Below are 18,480 nucleotides of genomic sequence, written 5' to 3'. Positions count from 1 at the left end.
TGCGCATAAACGAAAGAAACTTTCCTTGCAGCTTGGAATTATTCTTCCATGGAAAACAGAATCGATTGGGACAGTCATTTGTAGAGGAGATGAGGACCAATACAAAGGGTATAAAGCCCTTCGTGACCTTTAAACAATCTTTCCCATAATGATGCCAAAAGGAATAATAGGTAGTTTGGTGAAGAACATGAATGCAACTTTGGGACATCAATGAATGGGAACTCTCTGATCCTTGGAACCATTGACATCACCAGAATAACTCTGGCATTCCTCCATCTTATGCAGGAGAGATGGCTTATCATAGGAAACAGTGTCTCGACTCTCTACCTTCCATGTGTATAGGGGATGGTGGTGGCGATGGTGGTTGTATTGCTAGTGGCACTGGAGATTGGGGGTGGTGGTGAAGATTCTAATGGACAAACCAAAGATAAAGAACACCAATTGAAAGACATGGCCAAAGGAGATATGTGACTTCTTGTCAATCTTTGGAGATTGTTGTAGTTCAATTCCTATTTGATCCCTACAGAAAATGAGAGATGAGTTCTCTCTAGAATACAAACACATTGAAAATCCTAGCAAGCCAAATTAGTCCTAGATAAACCAAGGACACTTGAAGCGAATCTCAGTTTATGCTGTTATCAAAACCAATCGTGTACAGATGGTAAAGCCTATACAGTAGACATAATATAATTGGAGTTGTGATGAAGTAAGTGCGCCAATTGAGGAATGCCACTAACCCCTCCAGTCCCCTCTGCGAATTGAACACTACTTCAAACTTCAGACCTTTCATAGAAACTTAGAACCTATTCCACCAATTGGCTGACTATGTGAGGGGACTTTGGACTTTGAGTTGTTTATTTCAGCTTGGTAGACGGCACCATGTGGTTCACTACATCAATTTGTGCAAGGTTTTCAGGTGCATGACAAGATTCTGGAAACACAACAATTCAACACTTTCTGTTGGTGTAAGATGTAAGATACACAAGTTATCGGGTCTATAAGAAAATAAATAATCCCAAACAAAGCTTGAGACTCATCAGTTTACATGGTCAGATTCGAGGCATACTATAAAGCTTAGGCATTTATGTTGTTTTAATCAAGTTGGTTCGGGTTCAAGACATAGTATAAATAAACCAATTACCTATCTATTTTGGCTTAACCCCATTGCCACCATTCCCTCCCTCCCTTCCTCCCTCTGGTCAGGTTCGATACATACTATAAAGCTTGGGCCTTTATGATTTTTTAATCTAAGTTGGTTCAGGGTTGAGACATACTCTATGTAATCAAATTACCTAAGTTGGCTTAGCCACCATGCCCTCCCTCCCTCTATGCAGGTGCGTGTCTGCCTGATTTTCAAATTCTTACTTCTCTACTATCAGCTTATATTTTTCGTTGATTCCAAGGGGTTATGTAACTTGTAGGCTTTGACACTCCCCAAGCATTGAAAGCTCCAAACTTGCAAATATCCAATGGAAAAGAGTAGCCGTTGCGTGAAGTATTCCAAGAATGCAGATAAGAGAGAATAGTAAGGGCTAAGAACATTGTGAATACATGTGAAAACATATCATAGATGTTTTTTTTTTTTTTTTAATTATTGGCACCCGGTGTCCGGGAACAGCGTCCTGACTAATCCTAGGAGTGCATAGGCCCTCAACAAGGAGTTTCCCGCAAATGTACCTCGGGCAATTCAATGAGAAAATCCCTCAATCCGATAGCCCCTAGAGATTGTTTGCACCTAAAGAAATTTGAACCATAGACCCAGGGGAGCATACCCCAAAGCCAAAGGCCTTTACCACTTGAGCCAACCCCTAGGGGTAACCACATGTAAATTATTAAGTGCTTTATGTTCTGCATGAGTAACAAATTCCTAATAGTATTGTTGACATGTTTAGGACGAAGGTTATGTCAAGTTAGTATCTCTGAAAAGGTCCTAAAACATCAACAAAATGTAGCTCCGGCTTGGCTATTCATTAATTTGAAGCCAGGAACACCACAGTTAGTTATCCCTGCTAAAGCAAACTGGGTCCAACTCAACTTAATTCAACCATGCCTTGACCCCAAGTGACTGGATTTAGCCATATGAAAAAGAAAAAGAAAAGTGAGATTACGATTTTTGGATAAGGTAAGAATAACTGTGAAATACATGTGGCATCATCTACCGAATCTTCAGTAACTGGGTAAGGCCTGATCATGAAAGCAAAGCAAGAATTTGAAACTGAACCTCTCTCGCTCTCTAAATTATAAGAAATACCTCATCAGCAAAACAAAAAAGAACTGTAAGAGCATCACAAACTAAAAGGATAACAGAAAAGAAACTCAAGAAGTTAAAAAATCATAAAGAATGCTTCGACCATATGAGACTAGACAGGAGCTAAGCAACCGTAAAACTTGAAATTTTACTTTGAGGAAATTCATTTTGTGTAACATGGGAAAATAAGACAACTGCAAACCCTTACAAAAAAAAAAAACTGTAAGATCTACAACAAAACTGACCTTATGATTCAAAGTGATCGAATACAGGGAACAATAATGTTCTCAGCTGCATCTGATGGCGACTCATGAAGAAGGATCTTTAATGCTACAAAAGAAAATCTGGAATTACTGGTGTCTGCAAAACAGCATTCAAGGGCGCATCAGCTCTTTCCCGAGCTTTGTGCCTCGCATGGCGATGACTACTCTTTTGCTTCCCTTTCTGACCATTGCTTTCCCTTTCCTCAGCAGGCTTACTTGGACTCTTCTGTCTTCTCTCTTTTCCATGAGTACGGTGTTTGCTTCTTCTTGAATTTGGACTTTCATGGTCAGGCTTTTCTGAATCACCCAAATCTTCTTTCAGTTTGGAAGAAGGATTAACATTTAGCCTTTCCTTCCCTTTTCTCTTACTGGATGCCTTATCAGGTGGATTATGTTGTGATGTAGTGGTCCGGGTATCACTTCCTAAAAGAACTTCCCGCACAGCACCAGATAGCAAATCATCGTTTGGCTCTGGCCTTTTGGCTGTAATAGTTACTACATCTCTTTCATCCAATTTCACCACTACAGGCCTAGGCTTTGCATGGTTTGGCTTTTTGTTGGTAACAAGTGACTGCTCTGTAAGCTTAACTAGATCTTCAGTGTCATTATTAAGATTATCCCTCAGCTTAGGGTCATTGGCGGCCGGATAATCATTTGGTACAATTTCATTTTTCTCCGAAGGAAGATAGTATAACCCATGTCGCTTACGGTGATCTGTAAGCAGTGCTGTGGCCTCATTAGATGGCTCTGACTCTTCTTTGCTCTCAAGGTCAGAGGCAGAAACACCAACCTCCTCCCCATTATAGGGACTTCCAAGAGAAAATAAATTTGAGTCATTTGACGGAGGCACTTGAATATCAGCACATATTGTTCCCAAGTCATCAAGACTTTCCTTCAGCTCTAATCCTTCTGGTATAGGAACCCTTTTCTGAGCACTAAGTGAGACTGGACCAAGCTCCTCGGAAAAGGCATCAGACATCAGTTTGATGATTTCAGAAGCTTTCATCTCTTCACTTTCCTTTTTTTTCTCCTTATGCTCTAAGCATTCAGTTATTTCTCCTTTAATCACCTCAATGAAACATAATAGATTCCGTGCTCTCTCCAGCACTTCTACATCATGGCTGCCCATAAATGGGCCCATAGCCAATTCAACTAGATTTATCAGGTTAACAATAGATTCATATGTGAAACTGCTCTTCTCTGAAAAATTAGGTGTGGATGTCTGACCATGATTAATGGTTCTATCCCCACCATTTTCCACTGAAAAATCTTCAGATGACTGATTTGAAGCCCTTCGGTTGAACCCTTTATCACCTTGAACAGGAAGAGCTTCACATGTTGTCCGAATCAAACCAGAATCCTCTGGCATTTCCCTTTTCAAAACTGATTCTGAAACCCCGAGCACCAAATTTTCAGGACATGAGGATGTAATACTCTCCCTTGGCAAGATGTAACAATGCAAACAAAAGATTAATACTTTAAAAGCAGAATGGATATAAACTGCCATTACTGACAGTGGCAAGAGACTGGTACGAGGTTGAAATATTGCCTGCATAAGTTCGAATGGGTTCCTCGAGAACTCAACATACTCCCCTGAAACCCAAGCAGCCGCAGATAATATTTTATGCAAGAAAGGGTTACCAAGTAATGCAGGATCGATCAGCAGATCATGAGCAACCCGAACAAGCTTGGGTCTAACATCCTGGACCCTCATACCAATATCAATTAGCTGATTCTCAATTTCATCCCCCTTTTGACAATGTGGAATCCTCGACATTTCTCCAATAAGTGACACATACCAATCAAAGTCAATAATTATCTCATACACATTTCTAGAACATGTGGATAAAATGGATCCCAGAATCTCATTGCAAAATTCTGGGTCAGATTTAAGAGAATAATTCACCAAAACCCGAGCAATTTCCACCACATTAGTCTCGGAAACCATTGCCATCACAAGACGCAAGGACTCAGTCTTGATATTAGGATCCCCATCACTCAACGACTTAATCACAAACTCCTTGTTCTCCAGCACTGCCCACAAGTGCTTTGGTGCAACAATTGAAAGCGCCTGCAATCCAAGATATTTAAGATTCGGGTCATCATCGACCAGCAATTCCCTAATCTTCACTACTGCAAGCTTCACGGCGGATTCATACTCGCTGAAACTATTCACCACAGTCCTAACACACTCAAACATCAATGACTTTGCCCCAGTCCTCCTCAGATGATCGCATATGGGCTCAACAACCCTCTTAGCTAACCTTGGCTCTAATGGAGCCAACTTGGCAAAAATCTTCAACACCTTAATCAAGACCCAATTATTCTTAGAATCAACTAATATCCTGTAAAACTCCGGCGCCAAAGGAAGATACGATCCAGGGTCTCGGGAAGCGAGTTCGCAAAAGACACCGACGACCGCAGACAAAATCTGTGGGTCTGAACTATCTAAATTCTCAACCAAACGCTTAAAACAAACTCTCACGGCATCTGGGTATTTGGCAAACAACCTCAAAACGACGCCAATGGCTTTCTTCCTAACGAAAAGCTTAGTAGTCGACAGCAAAGTGAATATCTCGGGGGTTAAATCTCTAGCAAGATCAGCAGTGGCAATTCTCGAGAGGCATTCGAGGGCAAGGCTTACCTCGAACTCGTTGGTGCTACCGAGATCCTTGCGGAGCTGGTTGGTGATGAGGAGGAGTACGGGCGTGTCGTCGTTGAAGGAGAGGGAGGCGGCGTGGTAGCCAATCCTCTTGTAGGAGAAGCGGGAGGAGGACATGACCTCGACGACGTGAAAGGCGGCCCAGGACATGTCGTGGAAGTGGAGGGAGGCAAGGTAGGACAGCTTCTGGAGGGCGGTGGATTTGGTGGAGGGGTCGGTGGACCTGACCTCGCGGCGGATCTCGTCGAGGGCCTTAGAGACGAAGGCGGACTCGCCGATGAGTTGGAGGCGGAGGCCTTTGATCATGTCATCCAGAGTGCGTTGGAAGAGAGTTTCCATGATGGAAGAAGTTCCCCCCGCCATTTTCTCAGGGGAAGAAACAACACCCAACAAACTGGGTTTGCTAAATTGAGTCGATATCTTGATTTGCAAATTCAAAAACTTTCTTCTTCTGTTTCTTTAAAACAGGAAGAAGAACGAGATTTCGGTATTAGGAATTCATGATAGAAGGAGTCGTAGCTTTTTTTTCTGGGATTAATGCTGATTTGTGTTTACGGGTTTGCAATGAATATTGAGAGTTTTGATTGTGATAAGATTATTCTTGATTTCGAAGCAGAAGAGAAACGTGGTAAAAGGATTTGTTATTTCTTGTTCTTTTCTCTGTGTTTTTCTTCTGGGGAAAAAGTTCTTGAAACTTTAGGGCCTATTGGGAGCATAATGTTGGGCTCTGAGCTAATGAGAGATTGTACATGTCATTGGGCCGAGGGAATAATTAGTTTCATTTAGTATATAAACTCACGTTAATTTATCTTAATTTATTATTATAATTTTTTTAAATTTTAATATAAAATATAATAAATAATTTAATATTTTTAAATTTTAAAATAATAATAATATTAAAAAATAATATTTTATTAATTCAACGTAACTCAATTTAACATTTAAACGTAATCAAAATGTGCATGTCCAAAATATTTGGGCATGTGTGATATGCTCACATTCCTTTTTTACGGCATTGTTAGCTCAAAAGTACCGGTGATTTGCTCGTAACGAGAGATTTCATAAAAATAAGCTAATTAACGTAATTTGATGTTGTTAAATATTTTTACGATAAAATAGATATGTTTTTTTATTTGTTTTTGTTGTCACTTTTCTATCATGTCAAATATATATATATATATATATATATATATATATATATATAACGGGTTGACGCAACATGATTCGTTAGTGAATATTACGAAATATGTTAACATGACCTAACTGATTTCAATCTGTTTTATGTAAAGGGTTAAACATACCCGAAATTAACCTGTTTAACCTGATTAAGTTTAGTACAATTTTATATAACTGTTAAAATCAAAATATCTATAAAAAAATATATATATATATTTAAAACAAACTATAAGTCTAAAATTACAATCTAAATAATAAAAATATCGAAATTAAAATCGTAACAATTTTATTTTTAAGTATAAGGGTATAATTGTAACTTTAACATTTTTAATAGATTGATCTATTAGCAACGCGTTAAACAATAATATCTTAACGAGTTAATCCATCTTATCTCATCATTACAACTTTATAAAATTTTCACATAAAATAAAATAAACAGTTCAATTTTTTTTAATCACAAAATAAAAATAATATTAAAAAAATATATTCTAATAATATTTTATTTAACTTTCAATTTTTATATCAATCAATCTCATCTCATATGCTAAATCAAATAAGGCCCAAAAATGGAGTTGTTTAAATCCGTAGGGTTTTCGGGGGGTGTTTCAGCAGATTTGTATGGTAATCCATCAGGGTTGCACACATCAGGCGAGAACTAGAAACCTTTCAAAGCTGATGTGAACGTTCCATGCATACAGTAGAATTCGCCTGCCTTTTTTTTATAGTGATAGGCTGATAGTTGTATGAAGCTATCAATTTTTCTTTCTAATTTGGAGGTATTCTAGGATGTTTAGGTAAAGGTGTGGTGTGTGAAGACTGTGAAGACTCGTGATGATTTTATCTTTGTTCACTGGTGTTTCGGATGAATGGTATTTGTTGAGCTCTCATGCGTAGGTGCCCAAGATTCGAGTCCAAGTAGTTTCAATCCCCTTACAAAAAATTATTTTATATACCTATGAACAAAGTGCAATCTTAGGTACGTCATGCATTTTTTTAAAAAAAACAGATAAATCTGGAATATTGTTATAATATTATTTTTAATATTATTATCATTTTAAAATTTAAAAAAAATTAAATTATTTATTATATTTTAAATAAAATTTAAAAAATTTATAATGATGAGATGAGATAGATTAAAAGTATTTTTGTATCCATACGGGACTACTTTATCTAGCATTACTTTAGAATAAATTGGATAGGAGTGAAGTCTTCATAAAAAAATAAAATAAAATAAAATATTAAAATCACTTCGAGCTGGGTAGCACTCATCAATTCTATGTTAACTCACCCACTCCCTCTATAATTTTTTTCTTTTGGGTTTTTATATCTATTTTTTTTTTAATAATTTGAGAACTTTGATTAATTTTTGTATTTCTTTGATTAATTTGAAAACTTTGGACTCATCATTGTTTGAAGCCACTAATATTTGGGACTTGTTATATATCTCTCGTTATCTTTCTAGACGCATTTTAATGAAGAGAATACACCGAATGTGTAAAATGATAAATCAAAAAAATCAAAGCAACTTTTTCGTATTTTCCCATTATATATAGTTAAGTATCTTGTTTATACTTATAACTCTTTTAAATTAATTCAGTGCCTTCTTTTCTCTCTGAAAAAGTAAGGCGGTTTCTTTCCTTCAGCAAAGGATTTAGTCTCTCCTTACAGAGAGTGTAGTTTTAGAAAGCTATGGCGGTGGAAGAGATAATTCTATCAAAACAGTGGGAAAACCTTAATCTGACTAATGAATAAAGTGAAGTTTTTCATGCTTCTAATGAACAAGAGTATGGAGTGCATGGAAAACATTGTATTATTGGCAAAGTGCTGACTGAAAAAGGATTGAACAACGTAGCTTTTAGGAAAACGATGATCCAAGTTTGGAAATTGGAAGGGTGGGTAAGGTTTAAGGAGTTGGGGGATCATCAATTCCTTACTGAATTTCAGTTCCTACTTGATAAAGATAAGGTGCTAAGTGGGAGGCCTTGGTTATTTGACAGGAAGTTACTGACAGTTCAAGAAGTGGCTGACTCTTATGTTCTTAACTCTATACAGTTCAAATTTGAACCTTTTTGGATCTAATTACACAATTTGCCTCTAGCAGCCATGTCTGAAGAATTGGGGAATCAATTTGGTGCAACTCTTGGACATGTTATCAAAGTAGATGCTGAATCTGATGGTTCAGCATGGGAAGATGCCTTCGAGTGAGAGTAGCTATTGATGTCCATAAGCCCTTACTAAGAGGTCGTTGGTTGAACTTTGAAGGGCATCACTATTGAATCTCCTTCAAGTTTGAGATATTACAATCTTTTTGTTTCAACTGTGGTCTATTATTTCATCAAGGAAAGGGTTGTAATAGGCCGATGAGTGAACTGATGAGAGAATAAGTGTATAAACAGCAATTTGGCCCTTGGCTTCGTGCACAACCAATGAAAATAAATATTTTTTATCTAAGGAAGTATGGTGATGCAATAGATTCAAATCAGTTTCAGTGGAGGCATGAGACAGAGGCCAGTGTTGGTAAAAGGGATGAGGTTAAGGCAGACATGTTTGAAGTGATGGGGGTTCTAAGGAGGAAAATAATGAGTCTTCACAAAAACAGGCTATCAAACATGAGGATTCAGTGAGGAAGGGGATACAGTTGGCTGCTGAGAAAGGGAATATAGACAAAATAGGAATCCAAGAATCCAATCCTATTGCACGTAACTTTAAGGACAGTAGGGGAGTTGGAATAGTTAATTTGCTACATGAGAGGACAAAAAAGGAAGCTCTTTTTTTTAAGGAGACAGAAGAGTTACTACAAGACAGTCATGAGGGTATTATGGAAATGGAAGTTTTTCATCCAGTTTTGTCTTCTTTCACCTTATCTCGAGACACTGAGGATTCAGACCAGACAAACCCTGCTTTGAAAGGGACTTTTACTGAAAGGTCCACTTGGAAGAGAAGAGCCAGGGCACCAAAAGGTAACCAGTCTATAAATTCTGAGAATGAGCCTCAAAGCAGTAATAAGAGAGATGGGAATACTCAACTATGTGATCTGTTATAACTGGAAAAAAAAAATTGGTGATGTGTTGAAAAAATGCAGTTTTGAAACTGAGTTGGTGGAGCTGCAGTTTTGAAACTCAGGCAATGATGGGCCTAAGTTGGAACTGTAGAGGGCTTGGGATCCCTCATACAGTTCGAGAACTTCAGTATTGGGTAAAGTCTAAGGGTATGTTTGGCAAATGAGAGTATCTCAAGTATTCTCACTACTATTCTTTACTTTATTATTACTTTTTACCTACTTTTTTACTATTCATTACTTTTCACCTATTTCTTACTACTATTTAATATTTTATTATTATTTTTTCATTACTTTTTTACTACTATTCACAAACATTCTCAACACTTCTTAGATATTCTCACTACCCAAACCAAGCCTAAGTGTCCCAAGGTGATTTTTCTAATGGAAATTAAGTGTGGAAGGAAGAAAGTTGAAGAAGTAAGAAATTTAGTGGGGTTTGATAGAAGTTTTGTAGTTGAGAGTAGAGGATTTAGTGGAGGGTTAGCTTTTTTGTGGAATAATACTGATGATATTTCTTTAGATACCTACTCTCGTAACCATATATCTTTGTCTGTTAAAAGAGAGAAGACCAATGAAGACATGTTGGTTATTGGGTTCTATGGACACCCTTCCACCTCACAAAGGGAGAGTACTTGGCAATTATTGAAAGTGCTTAAGCCTAACTCATATAAATCTTGGATCTGTTTTGGAGATTTTAATGAAGTGATGCATCAACATGAGAAGCAAGGGGCAGCTCTAAGGCCTTACAACTAGATGGAAAGATTTAGGGAGACAGTGGATTCTAGTGGTCTGAGTGATTTAGGGTATGAAAGGACTAAATATACCTGGAATAATGGCAGGGAGGGAGCCTATTTCACTAAGGAAAGATTGATCGGGTTTTTGGAAATGTCAGCTGGATTAAACAATTTTCTGATCCTTGGGTTACTGCTCTTCCAGCACAATCTTTAGACCATAGCCCTTTAGTGTTTTCCATGGGAAATGCGTGGGAAAGGAATAGAATTGGAAGAGGTGGCAAAACAAAGATCTTTAGATATGAGGCAAGTTGGGATTTAAGGGAAGACTGCAATGGAATCATTCACAACTGTTGGTCTCAGATTGGTTCATGGCAGGGATCTCTTTTGAGGGTGTTCGCAATAAACTTCTAAACTATAGGGACTCTTTAATTCAGTGGAAACAACTTTCTCTTGATAAACATAGGAGATAAGCCCAAGACAAAATCAAGTTACTTTCTAATCTGCAGAATGCTAATACTGGTGCTCTGACCAAGGAAGTGAAACAAGTGCAAAAGGAGATGGATATTCAATTAGAAGAAGACAATGTAAGGTGGAGGCAAAGGGCAAAGCAGACATAGCTCAGAGAGGGAGGCAGAAACACCAAATTTTTCCATAGAGTTGCTAATCAGAGAAGAAGGACTAATGAAATCCATAATATTGTGAAGGAAGATGGAAGTGTAGCTTGCAGCAGGGAAGACATTTCAGATACCTTCAAAATGCATTATAATAATCTGTATTCTACCTCTCAACCAGATAAGGTTAATGAGTGCTTGATGTATATAGAGAAGAGGGTGGATGAGCATATGAACAATCTGTTATCAAAGGTATTCACTGCTTCTGTGGTAAGGACAGCTTTATTTCAGATGAATCCATTAGGATCCCTAGGTCCTGATGGATTCCCAGCTGTCTTTTACCAAAATCATTGGGATATAGTGGGAGTCGATGTCACTCGAGCTATTCTAGAGATTCTAAATTCTAATGGTGACATGTCATTCATAAATTAGACTTATATAGTTCTAATTTCCAAAGTGAAAAAGGCTCAAGTAGTGACTGATTTCAGACCTATTTCTTTATGCAATGTTATTTACAAAATTATCTCTAAAGTTCTAGCCAACAGACTCAAGCTCATATTGCCTCAGATCATATCTCTTACTCAAAGTGCCTTTGTACTAGGTAGATTAATTCTTGATAATGTGGTTGTGGCTTTTGAGGCTATGCATTCCATGTGTTGTAAAGTCAAGGGACAGCAAGGCTATATGTCTTTGAAACTTGACATGAGCAAAGCATACGATAGGGTGGAATGGAGTTTTTTAGAGCAGCTATGGATAAGATGGGCTTTAGCTCTAGATGGATTGACTTGGTGATGGGGTGTATTTCTACTGTTTCTTATTCTATACTCATCAATGGTGTTCCTCAACCATGGTTTCAACTCACAAAGGGACTAAGGCAGGGAGACCCTTTGTCTCCCTACCTTTTTATCCTTGTTTCTGAATTCTTGAGTTCAATCTTATTCCATGCTGAAGCTTCTAAGCAAATTCATGGGTTCTACTTTGGCAGAAGCAATTTAAGTATTAATCATTTATTTTTTGCATATGATAGTTTGCTCTTTTGTTGTGCAAAAGGTGTAGAAATGCCTAAGCTAATATCTCTTCTCGATTTGTATGAAATGGGCTCTGGTCAAAAACTCAACAAAGATAAAACTTCAATCTTTTTCAATGCTAATACCAGGAGGGAAACTAAAGATTACATCCTTTCCATGGCTGGAATTAGAGCTACCTCAAGTTATGAGAAATATCTTGGACTGCTTGTTCTCATAGGTAGGTCAAGGATACAAGCTTTTAAAGGGATCTTGGATAGAGTCAGGGCTAGAGTCAGTAATTGGAACAATAGGCTACTATCTCAAGCTGGAAAAGAGATCTTGCTCAAGGCTATTATTCAAGCACTCCCTACCTACTGTATGGGAGTTTTCAAACTGCCCAAGACTCTTATCAATGAACTTAATAGAGTCATGCACAATTTCTGGTGGGGACAACAAAAAAGGGAGAGGAAGACACATTGGGTTTCTTGGCATCAAATGGGAAAAGCAAAATCAGTTGGAGGGTTGGGTTTCAAAGAATTTGAAAGTTTTAACTCTGCTCTATTAGCTAAACAAGCTTGGAGAATTATACAAAAACCACTCTCTTTGGCATCTCAGGTTCTTAAAGTGAAATACTTTCCTACAATAGAATTCATGAAGGCTAAGGTAGGTGGCACTCCATCATTCATCTGGAGAAGCATTTGTTCAGCTAGACACTTGATTGAAAAAGGTTCTATTTGGAGAATTGCTAATGGCCAGAGTAATTTCATTTGGCAGGATAGGTGGTTACCTATTCCAACTAGTTATAAAGTCCAATCTGTTTCACAAATTCTGCCTGGGGACGCCAAGGTGGCTTCTATTATCAACCATACAGTGAAAGAATGGAAGAAGGAATTGGTTAAGGAGATATTTGGAGAAGCTAAAGCTGATACTATCAATAAGATCCCAATCAGTTCCACTGGTGCAGAGGATAAATTAATATGTGTAGGAACCAAAGATGGAGTATTTACAGTGAAGAGTGCATACCATCTACAAAAGGAGCTAAATGCACTAAGGTATGGTAAGTCCTCTTCGGCTATTACAAAGAAAATTGAGTGGACTAACTGTTGAAATTTTCAGATTCCAAATGCTGTTAAGACCTTTTTGTGGAGAGCTTGTCTTGAGTCATTACCTACAAGGTTTAATCTAGTTAAGAAGCAAATCTGTGAATCCTCTAAGTGCCCTATTTGCTTGAGTGAGTTTGAAACTATGATCCATATTTTGTGGAACTGCCCATCTGCAATGGACGTGTGGAGTCAAGGTCCAGCTGGTTTGCAGAAAAGCTCTATCAAAACTGGAAATTTTGGTGAATTACTTGAGCCTCTAATCTCAACCTGTGATCAAGCTACCATTGAATTATTTGCTTTTGTAGCAAGGACCGATTCCGACTTTCTGCTCCAACTCTGATTTTGATATTGTACATATGCTATAAAAATAATATTTATCTATTGATCATATAAAATATATGTTAGTATAGTTATATACTTACATAACTAGAACTTGTATAGTTAAATTCAATAGTATACTAGTAGAAACTAATTATTATAAAATAATATACTTATACTATAATTTAAATAGACTAATAATAATTTAGTATATATAAACATAATAGTATGACTACCATATAATCAAGTATCGAAATAAGTTAGATACTAGTATTGAAATAAGTATAATATGATAAGTTAATAACACATAAGATTAATTTATTAAAGTCTAATAACATATAAGTAGACATTATAGTATAAGTCTAGTATAATACATTAATTTTTTTTTTTGATAGGTTTGTATAATTAATAACACAATACTAATTTATCAAAATATAATAACATATAATTAGACACTAGAAATAAGTGTAGTATAAAAATAAGTTATAAATAAATTAGACACTAGCAATTGATATGGCATACAAAGCAATAGCTAAATTTTAAACCTGTGAGTTTTTACTTTGTTGCTGAGTTCCTATTATATTTACTCTTAATAATTTTTCATAATTAAATATTTACTGTAAATATTGAAGTGGAATGACCATTAACAGGGGTATCTTGTTGATCTTATTTAAAGAGTTTTTTTTATAAATTTTTAATAAATTTGAAATTTGAAAGTTCACAAAAAAATTGTTTAAAATTGGGTTAAATATGAAGATAAAAAAATTCAAAAAAAATCCAAATCCAATTACATTTCGACTTTGTTTTGATAAGTTAAAATCGAAACTGAGTCTACACAAGTCAAAGTCAGAATTTGAATTTGAACTCTAGCATAATCATGTCAGAGTCGAATTTAGGAGATCCCAACTCCGAGTGTGATTTATTATAATTTTCAAAAGTCAAATTAACATGGTATTGAGTATCTTTGGCTTGAAAATATAATTTTTCACTTGTTGGATTTATTTTTTAGATGTGGTATGAATCAGGAAAATAATAGAAGAAAAGTCATAGATTGATAGAGAGTTGTTATAGATATAAAGATATTATATAAAAATAAATTTATAAATTGACGTTATTTACGAGATTCATTAAATTTATTTTATATTATAAATAATTTTATAAAGTGAGTATAAATCACCTTAATTTATAAATTTAGTTTTGTGTAATAGATGAAATATTTCTCCTTAAAATCATTTGCCCGGACAGAACAGTACAACAGATCGGTGTGCCTTCGGAGTTTGGGGTGGCCCTCCAGCTGAAAGCACAGGCTTAGCAAATTCGTCTTTCAGATTCGTACCCTGTCGGACGGTGCGTTATTGCACTCACCCTGCTCTGAAACCACAGACAGAGAGAAAGTGAGGAGGCCGTAGCTCCAATCAACTCAATAGCAGCACATTCCATCTCAAAACTATCCAGGTAACCATTGATTCAGCCGTTTCCGCAATCAAATCAAATGTTTCGTCTAATCTGCATAAAGCTGCCCCAACAATTAAGGCCCAGAGCTTCACTAATCTGCCATGGCCACTTGTTCACAACTTCATCTCTCAAAACCATCTCAGAACGACCTAATTCTACGAATCCTAAATCTCTTACAGTTTCCTTCCTCCGAAACTCATGTGGGCTGTCCTTGGAGTTGGCTGCTTCAGCTTCCAAGAAGCTCAACATTGAGAACGTAGAGAATCCCAATCTCGTTCTGGACCTGTTGAGAACTCACGGTTTGACTCAGAACCAAATCAGACATTTAATTAGTAGTCGTCCGTTATTGCTTTCGGCCGATTTAGGCAAAACCCTTAGGCCCAACATGGAGTTGTTTAAATCCTTGGGGTTTTCTGGCACTAGCCTCGCCAAACTTCTCGGCAAAGATCCACTTTTGCTTGAGCGTGATGCATACACTGTGGTTGAGTTTTTTAGAGCACATGGTTTCAGTGACGAGCAAATATCGACTTTGACCATGAAGCGTCCGACATTGTATATGCTCGATACACAAAAGATCCTTAAGCCAAAGTTAGAGTTTTTTAAATCTTTGGGCTTTTCATACCTCGAAATTGCAAATCGTTTATCCATAGAGCCCTATATTTTAGGAAGGAGTCTCGAAAACCAAATCATTCCTTGTGTTCAAAAGCTTAGGCGGATTGTGGGCACTGACGATAATGTTTTAAAGGTGTTAAGGGCACGCTTCTCGTTGATTGAATATAATGTGGAAACAGTGTTACAGGCTAACATATCAATACTGCTTAGCCATGGTGTTCCCAATTCATTAGTTGTTAAGATCTTTTTGCTTGAACCGAGATCGCTGCTTATGAGGACTTATCGGTTTAATGGGATTGTTAATGAGGTTATGAAACTTGGTTTTGATCCCAATAATCTACTATTTGTTCTAGCCATCCGTTCAATGGCAGTGGTGAGTAAAGCAGCGTGGGAGAAAAAGGTGGAAGCTTTTAAAAGTTTTGGTTTGTCAAAGGATGAAATTGATTTAGCATTCAAGCTGCAACCAATGTGTATGATTACTTCAGAGAAGAAGATCATGAAGGTGATGGGGTTCTTTGTGAACAATCTGAAGATGAAACCTTCAATAATCTCCAAGAGTCCGAATCTTCTACTGTTTAGCCTGGAGAAGCGGATAATTCCGAGGTGTTCAGTTCTGCAACTTTTAATGTCTAAGGGGTTGATTAAGGAAGATACTGGCATATTTCATATGTTGAGAATGACTGAGAAAACATTCGTCAAGAAGTTAGTGAAAAAGTATCAGAATGAGGTTCCTGATGTGATTAGAGCGCACCAAGGCAAGATAGATTTTCAAGGGTTCCCCATTGATTTAAGATTTTGACTATTTATGAGATCATTGAATTCTTTGGGCCTTTCGAAAAGACCATGAGTTCAGATTGAGTTCATATGTTGCCAATAGGAATAGAAACTATTGGATGTTGCCAAAAGACAGTTTATATAGTTTTCAAGTTCTAACATTTTCGAAGGGATGCAACCAAATCAGTAATAGCACCGGTACTGAACAAGTGTGGTGATACCTTTCAAAATCACTCCTGAGAACACCTTCATCCTTGAACAAGAAAGAATCAATGATAGGAAAAGCACCGGTGGCACTTTTTTTAAGCTTTGTTCTTCGTTCTCTTCTGCCTTTTTTTTACGTCTCATTTTTCAAATCTTCTGCTTTGATCCTTTCAATTGAACTCTTAAGGTGGACACCATATTTAGTGAAATATATGTACTTACATTCACTTCTTATTCTGCTTTTGTTTACGTGGACATATGTACATGCGAGGATCTGTTGATTCTGCAAGTTTTTCAATTTAATATTTTCTGGAAAACCAGGAAGGCAAAGAGCCTCACCAAGCCTGAGGGGAGACAGCAGATTAGCAATTGACTGGAAACAATATTATGTCAGTCAAAGGACAGACTATATAGGAAAGTTTCTCGGAAAATTCTTATTGCAAGCTTAATGAAACACAGTGTTTCATTACTGCGTTTCATTAGAGGGAAAGTGAAATCTGCAAAAAACAGCCCCCCCCCCCCCCCCCCAGCTGGCTCATATATATTCGCACTGAATCTCCCCTTGATAGTTGCTGCCTTCTCTTCCCATCAGGCGAAGCCCTTCTAGCATCCTCTGGTATCTGCCAAATACGATAATAAAGTAGCAAGAACCATGATCAATAGGCAAACTTTACCAGTGACATAAAAGATAGAACAGCAGTTCTTGTATCATACTTGAAGCAACTTCATGTGATGACAGAATGGTTTTAGACTCAAAATAAAGTAGAAAGAGAGAAAATTTGGCATGAAACTAGTACTTTCCTAGATACTTCTTTGAAGAACTAAAAGGCATTCAAAAGATGACATCCAACTACTTCACTGATAGGAATACTGAGTATAACGGAACTTTGTTTTACAAGTATGACAGAAGTCAATGTGAATACAAGTAGCAGAACTGAGAATGCTTTGGATATGAGTGCTGATCAATACTCGAGAATTTATATTGGGCCCTGCTGATGTGAATGCTGTATGCCCGAGATTTTTCCAAGCAATACAATTAACCATTTTAAAGGTTTCCTTGTCTTCAGGCAAATGAAAAAAATTAGAGGATGATGTTTATACTTTCGGATTCATCTTACTGGAGGCAGTTGGATCTTCAGTATATGTGCTAGAAGAGAGTCCTTTTTGCTAAATGAGATGGTATGAATTGAATTTCTGACTAACTGCAGAGTTTATATCAATGTGTATGTGTGCGCGAGCATTGTCAAAAATCCCGAAAACTAAACAAACTAGCTGATCCAGTGCATTTCTATGCTATAATAATGTTGGTATTACTATTCTCACTATTCTTTGGGGTATTGAATTGATGCTAACCAGAATTTCTGCAAAGTTGGTACAATATTGGTGGATGGTTTTTTTTCCCATTGGTTTTAATACATTCTTGACGCCAGATTGTTCATTTTGCAGGCATCTTTGAGCAGCCAGGATGGCCAGAAACGTATAATTGACCCAATTGTACAAGCCACTTGCTTGCAAGAATCCTTATCAATTGTGATTTCCATAATGAACAGATGCATTTCTCTGGAATCATGCAGCCGTCCTTCTATTGAGGATGTCCTTTGGAATTTACAGTATGCAGCTCAAATTCAGGCAACAACAGTTGATGGTGAACAAAGACATGACACTGCATCACATAAATGATTTTTCCTCTTCTTCATATCATATTCTTCTTCCTTTTTTAGATGTGACTCAGCTCTGCGCAAACTCGATCTATATGATCATATTTGTATTTCTGTATTTGCCATAACAGTGGTAGAGAATCAATTCAGTCCCAAATCAATGGTAGACTGTTTTTCGTTGGAAAACTTGTATTTGAATTATGGGAGATTGCAATAGATTATGGGGAGCTAAACAATGTTATGGACTCTCGTTTGTTTTTTACAACTCCTCTTAACTCATCTCATCTAATCAGTACACAATTTTTTCAGATTTTCACACAAAATAAAATAAATAATTTAACTTTTTCAAATTTCAAAATAAGATTAATATTAAAAAAAGTATATTTTAATAATATTTAATTCAATTTTTAATTTTAATCTCAATTCATTTTAACTCATCTTATATTATCTGCAAAAATAAACGAGACAGAACACATAGAAACGAGAAAAAGAAGAAACAAGAGAGAGACTACAAACTTCCCGTTTGATTTGAACTCCCATTGAAAGGCTAATGCACTACATTAGATGCATCTGTAAAATAATGATCTTTTACTT

At 36.7% G+C, this 18,480-nt stretch overlaps 2 protein-coding genes and 1 long non-coding RNA gene across 5 annotated transcripts; 2 read left to right on the top strand and 1 right to left on the bottom strand.

Annotated features, from left to right (window-relative positions):
• Positions 1-5,831, bottom strand: LOC121242619 (AP-3 complex subunit delta-like). Of its 3 annotated transcripts, none has more exons than XM_041140532.1 (2): positions 2,494-5,831; positions 1-520 (listed from the first exon to the last, which is right to left on the bottom strand). In XM_041140532.1, the coding sequence occupies exon 1, from the start codon at positions 5,534-5,536 to the stop codon at positions 2,579-2,581; it is 2,958 nt and encodes a 985-aa protein (XP_040996466.1). In that variant the 5' UTR covers positions 5,537-5,831; the 3' UTR covers positions 1-520; positions 2,494-2,578. The 3 variants fall into 3 exon arrangements, with proteins under 3 accessions (XP_040996466.1, XP_040996467.1, XP_040996468.1); XM_041140533.1 differs by lacking the exon at positions 1-520 and adding an exon at positions 915-931; XM_041140534.1 differs by lacking the exon at positions 1-520 and adding an exon at positions 1,572-2,233.
• An 8,614-nt stretch (positions 5,832-14,445) lies between these two features.
• LOC121242618 lies at positions 14,446-16,201 on the top strand. The gene has a single exon (XM_041140531.1). It carries the CDS (start codon positions 14,676-14,678, stop codon positions 16,047-16,049), a length of 1,374 nt encoding a protein of 457 aa, XP_040996465.1. The 5' UTR covers positions 14,446-14,675; the 3' UTR covers positions 16,050-16,201.
• Positions 16,202-17,370: 1,169 nt separating this feature from the next.
• LOC121242617 lies at positions 17,371-18,124 on the top strand. The gene is made up of 2 exons (XR_005935928.1): positions 17,371-17,407; positions 17,675-18,124. It is a non-coding gene; the product is annotated as an uncharacterized LOC121242617 (long non-coding RNA).
• Positions 18,125-18,480: the final 356 nt, after the last annotated feature.

Source organism: Juglans microcarpa x Juglans regia, chromosome 8D (assembly GCF_004785595.1).
Source record: "Juglans microcarpa x Juglans regia isolate MS1-56 chromosome 8D, Jm3101_v1.0, whole genome shotgun sequence".
NCBI lineage: Eukaryota > Viridiplantae > Streptophyta > Magnoliopsida > Fagales > Juglandaceae > Juglans > Juglans microcarpa x Juglans regia.
This window is presented reverse-complemented; position numbering and strand designations above follow the sequence as displayed.